This window comes from Mesoplodon mirus (genome assembly GCF_964341445.2).
Source record: "Mesoplodon mirus genome assembly, chromosome: 3".
Taxonomy (NCBI): domain Eukaryota; kingdom Metazoa; phylum Chordata; class Mammalia; order Artiodactyla; family Ziphiidae; genus Mesoplodon; species Mesoplodon mirus.
The window spans coordinates 134,773,212-134,785,754 of record NC_138978.1 but is presented as its reverse complement, the minus strand read 5'-3'; the positions used below and the strand labels follow the sequence as shown (position 1 = coordinate 134,785,754).

The 12,543-nt window shown below is 33.1% G+C and overlaps 1 protein-coding gene across 1 annotated transcript in view; it reads right to left on the bottom strand.

Moving 5' to 3' along the window:
- The window catches only part of RGS7 (regulator of G protein signaling 7), a gene marked incomplete at its 5' end in the record, with an annotated part of 632,276 nt that overhangs the window by 175,603 nt on the left and 444,130 nt on the right, over positions 1-12,543 (bottom strand). The window contains one exon of the mRNA XM_082612717.1: positions 11,982-12,032. Within this exon, the coding sequence (XP_082468843.1) occupies positions 11,982-12,032 (51 nt within the window). The remainder of the gene's footprint in view (positions 1-11,981; positions 12,033-12,543) is intronic.

The window sequence follows — 12,543 nt, the reverse complement described above, 5'->3', positions numbered from 1 at the left end:
CCAAAAAATCTATAACAGATATATACACAAAAAAGAATGAATCCAAACATAACACTAAGATAATCATCACATCAAAAGAGAAGAAAAAAAAGGGGGCGGGAATACCAATAATTACTATAAACATAAATGAAATAAATGTTCCAACCAAAAGACATAGAGTGGTTGAATGAATAAAAAAAGATGCATATATATGCTGCCTCCAAGAGACTTACTTCAGAACTAGAGATACATACAGACTGAAAGTGAGGATATGGAAAAAGGTATCCCACGCAAATGGAAATGAAAAGAAAACCAGAGTAGCAATACTTATTTTGAATAAAATAGACTTTAAAATAAAGACTGTTACAAGAGACAAAGAAGGACACTATATAATGATCAAGTGATCAGTGCAAGAAGGAGATATAAAAATTGTAAATATATATGCACCCAACATGGAAGCATCTCAATACATAAGGCAAAAACTAACAGACACAAAAGGATAAATCAATGATAAAGCTTATTGTTTTAGGGGACTTTAACACCCCACTTACAGCAATGGACTGGAAATCCAGGTGGAAAATCACTAAGGAAATACAGGCTGTAAATGACACATTAGACCAAATGAACTTAATTGATATATAGAGAGATTTCCACCCAAAAGCAGAGAATACACATTATTTTCAAGTGCACATGGAACATTCTCTAGAGTAGATTAAATGCTAGGCCACAAAACAAGCCTTGGAAAATCTAAGAAAATTGAAATTACATCAATCATACTTTCTGATCAAAATGCTATGAGACTAAAAATCAACCACAAGGAAAAAAGGCAGAAAACACAAAGGTGTGGAGGCTAAACAATGTGCTACTAACCAACCAAGGAATCACTGGAAAAATCAAAGAGGAAATCAAAAAATACCTAGAGACAAATGGAAATGAAAACACGATGATCCAAAACCTATGGGACACAGCAAAGGCAGTTCCAAGAGGGAATTTTAGATCAATACAGTCTTACATCAGGTAACAAGAAAAATCTCAAACAACTTAACCTTATACCTAAAGCAAGCAGAGAAAGGAGAACAAACAAAACCCAAAGTTAGTAGAAGGAAAGAAATAAAGATCAGAGCAGAAATAAATGAAATAGAGATGAAGAAAACAATAGAAAAGATCAATGAAACTAAAAGCTGGTTCTTTAACAAGATAAACAAAATTGATAATCCTTTAGCCAGACTCACAAGAAAAAATAGAACAGGGCACACATCAATAAAATCGGAAATAAAAAAGAAGTTACAAGTGACACCACAGAAATACAAAGGATCATGAGACTACTATGAGCAACTATATGCCAATAAAATGGACAACCAAGAAGAAATGCACAAATTCTTAAAAAGGAACAATCTCTCAAGACTGAACCAGGAAGAAATAGAAAATATTAACTGATGAATTACAAGTACTAAAATTGAATCAGTAATTTAAAAATTGTCAAGAAACAAAAGTCCAGGACCAGATGGCTTCACAGGTGAATTCTACAAAACATTTAAAGAAGAGTTAACACCTATCCTTATGAAAGTATTCCAAAAAATTGCAGAGGAGAGAACACTTCCAAACTCATTCTATGAAGCCACCATAAACTTGATAGCAAGACCAGACAAAGATATTGCAAAAAAAAAGGAAAATTACAGGCCGATATCACTGACGAACATAGATACAAAAATCCTCAACAAAATACTAGCAAACTCAATCCAACAATACATTAAAATGGTCATACAACATGATCAAGTGGGATTTATACCAAAGATGTAAGGATTTTTCAATATCTGCAAATCAGTCAATGAGATATATCACATTAACAAATTGAAGAATAAAAACAGTATGATCATCTCTATAGCTACAGGAAAACCTTCTGACAAAATTCAACAGCATCTATGATAAAAACTCTCCAGAAAGTGGGCATAGAAGGAATGCATCTCAACATAATAAAGGCCGCATATGACAACCCACACCTAACATCATACTCAGTGGTGAAAATCTGAAAGCATTTCTTCTAAGATCAGGTACAAGACAAGGATGCCTGCTTCCACCACTTTTACTCAACATAATTTTGGAAGTCCTAGCCACAGCAAGCAGACAAGAAAAAGAAATAAAAGGAATCCAAATTTGAAAGGAAGAAGTTAAATTGTCACTGTTTGCAGATGACATGATTCTATACATTGAAAAGACTAAAGATGCCACCAAAACTACTAGAGTTCATCAATGAATTCAATAAAGTTGCAGGATACAAAATCAATATACAGAAATCTCCTCCATTTCTATACACCAACAATGAAATATGAGAAAGAGAAATTAGGGAAGCAATCCCATTTATCATCACATCCAAAAGAATAAAATACATAGGAATAAATGAATAAACCTACCTAAGGAGGAAAAAGACTTGTACTCTGAAAACTAGAAGATGCTGATGAAAGAAACTGAAGACAACACAAACAGGTGGAATGATATATGGTGGTATCCTTGGAGTGGGAGAATCGATATTGTTAAAATGACCATACTACCCAAGGCAATCTACAAATTCAAGACAATCCTTATCAAGTTACCAATGGGATTTTTCACAGAACTAGAAAAACAATTTTAAAATTTGTATGGAAACACAAAAGACTCCAGATAGCCAAAAATCTTGAGAAAGCAGAACGGAAATGGAGGAATCACATTCCCTGACTTCAGAATCTACTATAAAGCGATAGTATGGTACTGACACAAAAACAGACACACAGATCAATGGAACAGGATAGAAAGCCCAGAAATAAACACATGCAGCTATGGTCAATTAATCTATGAAAAATGAGGCAAGAACAAACAATGGAAAAAAGTCTCTTGAATAAGTGGTGCTGGGAAAACTGGGAAGCTAGATGTAAAAGAATGAAATTAGAACATTATCTAACACCATATACAAAAATAAACTAAAAATGGATTAAAGACCTAAATGTAAGTTTGGATACTATAAAATTCCTGGAAGAAAACACAGAACACTCTTTGACATAAAGCAGCAATATTTTTTTGATCCATCTCCTCGAGTAATGGAAATAAAAGCAAAAATAAACAAAAGGAATCTAATTAAACTTAAAAGCTTTTGCACAGCAAAGAAACCATACACAAAATGAAAAGACAACCTATGGAATGGGAGAAAATATCTGTAAATGATGCAACTGGCAAGGGATTAATTTCCAAAATATACAAATAGCTCATATAGCTCAATATTAAAAAATAGAACAATCCAATCAAAAAATGGGCAGAAGAACTAAATAGATATTTCTCCAAAGAAGACATACAGATGGCCAGCAGGCACATGTAAAGATGCTCAACATCTCTAGTTATTAGAGAAATGCAAATGAAAACTACAATGATGATCAAACTACAATGATCAAAACTACCTCACATCAGTCACAATGGCCAACATCAAAAATCTACAAACAAATGCTAGAGGGGGGTTGGAGATAAGGGAATCCTCCTACACTCTTTGGGGGAATGTAAACTGGTGCATCTACTATGGAGGACAGTATGGATGTTCCTTAAAATAACTAAAAATAGAGTTACCATATGATCCAGCAATCCAACTACTGGGGATATATCCGGAAAAGATGAAAACTCTAATTTGAAAAGATACAAGCAATGGGAGAGACCACAACAGTGAGAGGCCCGCGTACCACAAAAAAAAAAAAAAAAAAAAAAAGATACAAGCACTCTAATGTTCATAGAAGTACTATTTACAACAGCCAAGACATGGAGCAACCTAAGTGTCCATTGACAGATAAATAAATGGATAAAGAAGAGGTGGTATTTATACAATGGAATATTAGTCATAAAAATGAATAAAATAATGTCATTTGCAGTAACATGGATGGAACTAGAGATTATCCCAATAAGTCAGAAGAGAAAGACAAATATCATAGGATATCACTTATACATGGAATCTAAAAAAATGATACAAATGAACTTATTTACAAAACAGAAAAAGACTCACAGACATAGAAAATAAACTTATGGTTACCAAAGGTGAAAGGCAGGGGAAGGAAGGGATAAATTAGGTGTTTGAGATTAACAGATGCACACTACTATATATAAAATTGATAAACAACAAGGACCTACTGTATAGCACAGGGAACTATATTTGATATCTTGTAATAATGTGTAATGAAAATGAATCTGCAGAAGAATATATGTATATGTATATATATATATAACTGAATCACTTTGCTGTATACCTGAAAATAACTCAACACTGTAAATCAACTATACTTCAATTAAAAAAAAAAGTACATGGATCATAGGTCACATGGATCATACCCACTTCCTAACCTTGAAGCATCTGCCAGAGAGACAGGAACCAGGTGGAATACCCCCCCTGGAAATGAATCACTGATTTGAGCCATTTATGTGATAGCAGGTTACCTTGCTAACACTGGCACTAGAGGGTGCCATTTTGGAATTGTCCATCTGTTAGCATCAGTGGGCATGCCTCACTAAAAGCCCTGCTGGATTAGCAATAGCCCCATCTACTAGTGCCCTTTGGCAGCTGCTCCCAGCAGCTAACCTGGGATCCAGACTCATCCACCAGTGCCACACAGCAGCCAGGATTCCACCACAACAGTAGGGTGCATGCAGCACACATAGGGGAGACCCCTTGAACTCCTGGATCTAGTGGCCAGACAGAATTGTGCTTCTGAGTCCCAGGAAACATCACCTAAATAAGGCCATTTCTTCAAGACTGGGAGAGATAGCTGATATACCTATTAATAGAAACAAACAAGGAGAACTAGGCAAAATAAGGAGATAGAGGAGTATGTCCCAATAGAAAGAGCAAGATAAAACTTCAGAAAAAGAATTAAATGAAATGGAGATAAGCAATCTACCTGATAAAGACCTGAAAATAATGGTCATAAAGATGCTCACTGAACTTGGGAGCAGAATGAATAAACACAGTGAGAAGATCAACAAAGAGACAGAAAATATTAAAAAGTACCAAATAGAAGTTATGACATAACTAAAAATACACTAGATGGTTTCAACAGCAGACTGCATGATGTAGAAGAACGATTTGGTGAGCTGAAAGACAAAACAATGGAACTAACACAGACAAGAGTAGAAAAATGAAAAAAGAATTTTAAAAAGTGAAGAAATCTTAATAGAACTTTGGAACAACATCAAATGAAATGCATTATATATTCCTAGAATGAGAAGAGAGAAAGAGCCAGCAAAATTATTTGAAGAAACAGTAGCTGAAAACTTCCTTAATCTGGGAAAAGTAACAGACATCCAGGTCCAGGAAGCCCAGAGAGTTCCAAATAAGATGAACTCAAAGAGACACACATCAAGACACATTATAATTAAAATTGTAAAATTTAAGGATAAAAAGAGTATCCTAAAAGCAGCAAGAGAATAACAACTTGTTACATATGAAAAGAAACCACATAAGGCTATCACAGATTTTTCAGCAGAAACTACAGGCCAGAAGGGGGTAGATGACATATTCAGAGTGCTTCAGGGAAAATACTTGCAACCAAGAATATCATGCAGAATTGAAAGAGAGATCAAGATTTTCCCAGATAGACTAAAGCAGAAGGAGTTCATCACCACTAAACCATCCCTACAAGAAATATTATAAAGACGTATTTAAGGTGAAAAGAAAAGGCACTAATTAATAATAAGAAACATATGAAAGTAAAAATTTCACCAGTAAAGATAAATATATACTACAGGAAGTTGATCAAACATTATAAAGCAAGCATAGTGATTAAAAGACAAGTAAAAATAACTAAAATTATAATAATTAATTAAAGGATGCATAAAATAAATAATGTAAAATGTGTTATCACGAGTAAAACGTTTGCCCAGAGTAGGGGGGTGGAGGAGTAAAAAGATAAACGTTTGGAATGTGTTCACATTTAAGTTGCTACCAACTTAAAACAGTCTACCATTTAAACAGGCTGTCATGTGTGAACCTCATAATAACCATAAGAAAAAGACTTGTAGTAAATACAAAAGAAAATGAGAAAAAGAATCTCAATATAATACTAAAGAAAATCAACAAAACACAAGGGAAGAGATAAAGAGGAAAAGGGAAGAACTGAGAGTAACTATAAGAACAGCCAGTAAACAATAAACAAAATGGCAAAATACATGATTATCACTACTTACTTTACATGTAAATGGACTAAATTCAATAATCAAAAGACACAGACTAGCTGAATGGATTAAAATGCAAGACCCATCTTGTTGCCTACAAGAGACTCCTTCAGAAGAAAGGACACACATAGACTTACAGTGAAGGGATGGTAAAAGATATTCCATGCATATGGAAATGAAAAGAAAGCAAGAGTAGCTATACTCATATCAGACAAAACAGACTTTAAACAAAGACTATAATAAAAGACAAAGAAGAACATTACATAAGGATAAAGAGGTCAATTCAGCAAGAAGATATAACCTTTATAAACGTATATGAACCCAACAGAGGAGCACCAAGATATATAAAGCAAATATTAATGGACTTAAGTTGAAAAATTGAAAGCAATACAACAATAGTAGGGGACTTTAACACACTACTTAAATCAATGCATAGATCATCTAGACAAAATAAGGAAACAGTGGACGTAAATGACACATTTACATCATATACTTAAGAGATATATACATTTGGATACATATGTTTCATCTCAAAGCAGCAGAATACATATTCTTCTCAAGTGCATATGGAACAATATCCAGGATAGATCACATGTTAGCTTGCAAAGCAAGTCTCAAGTAATGCAAGAAGATTGAAATTATGTCAAGTATTTTCTTTTACCATAATTGTATGAAACTAGAAAACAATCACAAGGAAATAAAGAGAAAAAACTCAAAAAATGGAGATTAAATAAAATCTATAATTAAATAAAATTGATACCAAAGTATCAATGGATAATCAAAGAAATCAAAAGAAGAAAAAAATACCTAAAGATAAATGAGAACATAACTATGACATAGCAAAGTCTATGGGATGCAGAAGGTCAGTTCAAAGAGAGAATTTCATAGCAATACACTCCTACCTCATAACAATAATATCTCAAATAAACAATCTGACTTTACACCTAAAGGAACTATAAAAAGAACAAAGGTAAAATTAGTAGAATACATGAAATAATAAAGATCAGAGTGGAAATAAATGAAGTAGAGATTAAAAAAACATAGAAAATACCAATGAAACAAGGAGATGTTTTCTTTAAAAGATAAAATCAACAAAGTAGCTAGACTAACCAAGAAAGAAAGAGGACTCAAACAAGTAAAATCAGAGATTAAAAAGGAGAATTTAAAACTGATACCACAGAAAAATAAAGAATCATAAGGACTGCTACAAACAAGTATTTGCAAACAAATTGGACAGTCTAGAAGAAATGGATAAATTTTTAGAAATATACAATCTTCTAAGACTGAATCAGGAAGAAATAGAAAATCTTAATAGACTGATTACTAGTAGGGAAATCAAAACAGTAATTTAAAAATCTCCCAACAAACAAAAGCCCACGACCAGTAGATTTTACTGGTGAATTCTACAAAACATTCAAAAATTTAATATTGATCCTTCTTAAATTCTTCCAAAGAACTGAAGAGAAAGGAAACCCTCCAAACACATTTCATAAAGCTGGCATTACCCTGATACCAAAATCAGACAAGGGCATTACAAGAAAGAAAGTTACAATCCAAAATCCTTGGTGAAAATAGAAAATCATATGATTGATCATCCTGATAGTTGCAGAAAAGCATTTGACAAAATTCAACATCAATTTATGCAAAAATGCTCAAGTAAGGGGGTATTCAGGGAATGTACCTCAACATAATAAAGGTCATATATGACAAACCCACAATTAACATCATACTGAACAGAGAAAAGCTGAAAACTTTCCCTCTGAGATCAGGAACAAGACAAGGATGTCTACTCTTGCCACTTTTATTCAACATTGTATTGAAGTCCTAGCCACAGCAGTTAGGCAAGAAAAATAAATAAAAGGCATCCAAATTGGACAGGAAGAAGTAAAACTCTCACTGTTTTCAGTTTACATGATACTATATATAGAAAATCCTAAGACTACACCAAAAAACTATTAGAACTAATAAATGAATTCTGTAAAGTTTCAGGATAAAGAATTAATATACAGAAATCTGTTGTGTTTCTATACACTACTAACAAACTATCAGAAAGATAAATGAAGAAAACAATCCCATTTTCAATTGCATGAAAAAGATTAAAATACATAGGAATACATTTAACCAAGGAAGTGAAATACCTGTACACTGAGAACCATAAGACACTGAGGAAAGAAACTGAAGACACAAATAAATGGAAAGATATTCCATGCTCATGAATTGGAAGAATTAATATTGTTAAAATACCCCTAATAGCAAAAGCAATCTACAGATTCAATGAAATCCCTATCAAAATTCCAAAGACATATTTTGTAGAACTAGAACAAATAATTCTAAAATTTGTATGGAACCACAAATGATCCCAAATAGTAAAAACAAGCTTGAGAACAATGAACAAAACCTGAGGTATCAAGCGTCCTGATTTCAAACTATACTACAAAGCTATATTAATCAAAACAGGGGCTTCCCTGGTGGCACAGTGGTTGAGAGTCCGCCTGCCGATGCAGGGGACACGGGTTCGTGCCCCGGTCTGGGAAGATCCCACATGCCGTGGAGCGGCTGGGCCCGTGAGCCATGGCCGCTGAGCCTGCGCGTCCGGAGCCTGTGCTCCATGGCAGGAGAGGCCACAACAGTGAGAGGCCAGTGTACTGCAAAACAAAAACAAAAACAAAAACAAAAACAGTATGGTATTGACACAAAAACAGACACAGATCAATGGAACAGAATTGACAGTCCATAAATAAACCCACAAATATATGGTCAATTAATTTACTACCAAGGAGCCAAAAACATAAAAGAAAGAAATGACATTATCTTAGTGTCATGAAATGTCATAAATGGTGTTGGAGAAACTAGACAGCCACATGTGAAAGAGCAAAACTAGATCACTATCTTATACCATACATAAAAACTAATTCAAAATGGATTAAAGACTTGAGTGTAAGACCAGAAATCATAAAATTCCTAGAAGAAAACATAGGTGGTGAACTCACTGACATAGATCTCAGTGATGTTTTGGTGGATCTGACCCCAAAGGCAAGGGACACAAAAGCAAAAATAAACAAATGGGACTAGATCAAACTAAAAATCTTTTGCACAGTGAAGGAAACCATCATCAAAATGAAAAGGCAACCTACTAAATGGGAGAAGATATTTGCAAATCATATATCTGGTAAGTGTTAATATTCAAAATATATAAAGAATTCAATTAAAAACTCTGATTAAAAATGGGCAGATGATCTGAATAGTCATTTTTCCAAGAAGACATACAGATGTCCACAACAGGTACTTGAAAAAGATGCTCAACATCACCAATCATCAGGGAAATGTAAATCAAAAACACAATGAGATATCACCTCACACCGGTCAGAATGGCTATTAGCAAAAAGATAATAAACAACAAATGTTGGCAAGGTTGTGGAGAAAAGGAAACCATTGTATACTGTTGGTGTTAACTGATGCAGACACTATGAAAAACATTATGGAAGTTCCTCAAAAAATTAAAAATAGAACTACCATATGATTCAGCAATTCCCCTTGTGGGAATTTATCAAAAGGAAACAAAAACACTAACTCAGAAAGATATTTGCATCCCAATGTTCATTGCAGCATCATTTACAATAGCCAGGATATGGAAGCAACCTAACTGTCCATCGTTGAATGAATGTAAAAGGAAAATTTGGTATGTATATGTAAATATATACTGGTGTTGGATTATGCAACCCCCTTCCCTCAGAAGTCCCTGAAGATCATGCAACCCTCTCCCCATCTCTAAATGGATCACCAGAACCTGCTCCCATACCAAAGCATTAGCCTTTTCTTCCTACTTGCCACAAAATTCTCTTTCAACAAATTATTGATCTAGAACTTCAAATAATCCCTAGAGTTCTTCAAACAACCACTTGACCACCAAATAAGCACAACATAGAAGACTGGCATGGGTTTCTCTTTTATTTTTAAATATTTTCAGATAATTTATGAAGTTAAATTAGACCTAGCTTTATAATAACTACATATCTCTTCATGAGCAGTTCTAAAATGGTATGATTAAATTAATCATGCAACCACCAAAGTAGATGTCAGCTACATTCCTGATCAGATTTAACTAGAATCATCTCCCAGATTGATTCATTTTCTGTGTGCAAAATCTGTTATATCTTCAGAACAATCATCAGTGCTTCTTAAAATCCAGCACAGAATTTTTCACTCCATACCAACCAACCAAAAACTAATTTTTCAGCCTGTCATAAATATGACTAAAAAACATGAATGTTCTTTCCCAGATATAATTGATTTTATCTTTTTATATACCTTCTAATGAAGCTTTACAACTTCCTTAAACTGTTGAACAAGCAAATAAAATCAGTTTTTCATATACATTATAGCTAAAATGATATTTCTTGTATAAATTATAAACAATGAATGTTTCTTACCAGCATATTATACCTGTATATTTTCCCTGCTTCTCAGACTATTACTGAAGTACACTTTCAGTCTTAATTTGCAAAAGAACTACTCTTTTGTATCTACTTCACCTTTTGAGAAATGATATTCTTTGAAAATCAGTAGTTCCCTGGTTTTCTGTGACTGTGCCAGTGTTTTCTTAGCACTGGAGTCTTTTGTCTGGTGCTACAGTTTATAAAGTCAGGAATGGCACTGAGCTGAGGCTGAAAGGTAAAACTGTCAAGACCGTGGCTTCTTTTCCCAAGAATTATCTCCTTTTTTCACCTAGTAATAATTTGATGCTGGCAGTAACTGCTTCATCTTTACTTACTTGTTTTATTCCTGTTTAACTTGATAGAATAAGTATTTTAAAAGATCATATACCAAGTGATCAGGGGATGTACATAGACATTTTGTACAGAATTAGAAGTATATTTTCTGGTGGCACGGCCTTATAAAGTTAGCTCAAAATGAGTAAAAATAAAAACTTTGCATCTCCATGTACTATTATTTCTAAACCATTCTAAGGTGGTAATCACCAGAAGCAGGAGTAAATTTTTTTTTTATCAATTTTTTTAAATTGAAGGAATAGTGTCTCTTAGTGTATTGCCATCTTTCTCTATTATGTCATTCTGTCACTGTAATCCCAATTTTTATGTTATTTACTTTTTTTTTTCAGCATCTTCTCTAAACAAAATAATCTCATTTTTATTTCAGTGATGTGAAATATTTACCACACATGAGGGCTCTTACACGATATTTTTTTTAAGTCATTAATTAAATTCCTCACAATTCAGAGTATGTTCTAGGCAATGAAGAAGTGCACTGGTAGAAACTGTTCTCAAATTGTGGACATTGGTTTTGCATTGCAGAATACACAAAATGTCCACCACAGTAAATGAGTCCATGGCTGCAATAAGGGTATTAAAAACATAACGTAGGCATGATAAAAAATTGGAATTACAAATAACATTGTTTTCAAACCTCACGCAAAAATGGAGTTAAGGAAAAATTATAAATTAATGAGATTTAGTTCTATGTGTTTTCAGAAGAGAAATTTCATTATTTCATAATCACTTGCTATAAATTATATGTATAATTATTTATGGACATGTGTACTGCTCATCCATTCTAGCAGTCACTAATCACCTGAATCAAATGTTATAAAATAGGACATTATATATTGAAAAAATTTTAAAGTAAACTAAATAAAATTTAGTTAAATATACATTGACTACCGTAAAATCTGTATAAATGGGAAAAACATAGTTGAAATGTAATTATAATTTTTCAGGTTTGCTTGCTTGTCATGTTAGCCCTGAGAAAACATATTTCTTAAAACCACAAAGAAAATACTTTTATCGATGGGAAAATTATTTATTTACCTGGATCTTCTATGGTTAAGTTCTTTATTAACCATTGAACAATGTCTGACCCTGAAAAAAGAGAAAAAGAAAAACACACATATATATATATATATATATACGAACATCTATTTATATATGTTAACCTTAAGAACTCAACATTTAGCACTCATAAGAGTAGGAATGTTTCTAATTGTTTTAATAACAGATTAAAGATCAGCCACATATGAAGTATTGAAAACAGAGCGTGAATACATTGTTTTTCTTCAGTGAGCCAAGGTGCAAACTTGTTAATTATTAAATATGAAATGTTTAAACATAATGATTTAATATACTAGTAGTGGATAAAGTGATTCGTTGATTTATTCATTTAATGAATGTTTATTGAGTGCCCACTATGTTTCCAGCACAATTCTTAGCATGGCATAACCAATACTTTATAAGATGATACCTGTCTCATTTCTGGTTTTCCCCATCCAGTCCCTGTAACTACTCTCAAGCCAACCCAAATTGGTTGTCAGTTTTTGGCAACAAATTTGTGTTATTATAGTACTGTGTCTTTATAATACTATTTTCTTTGACT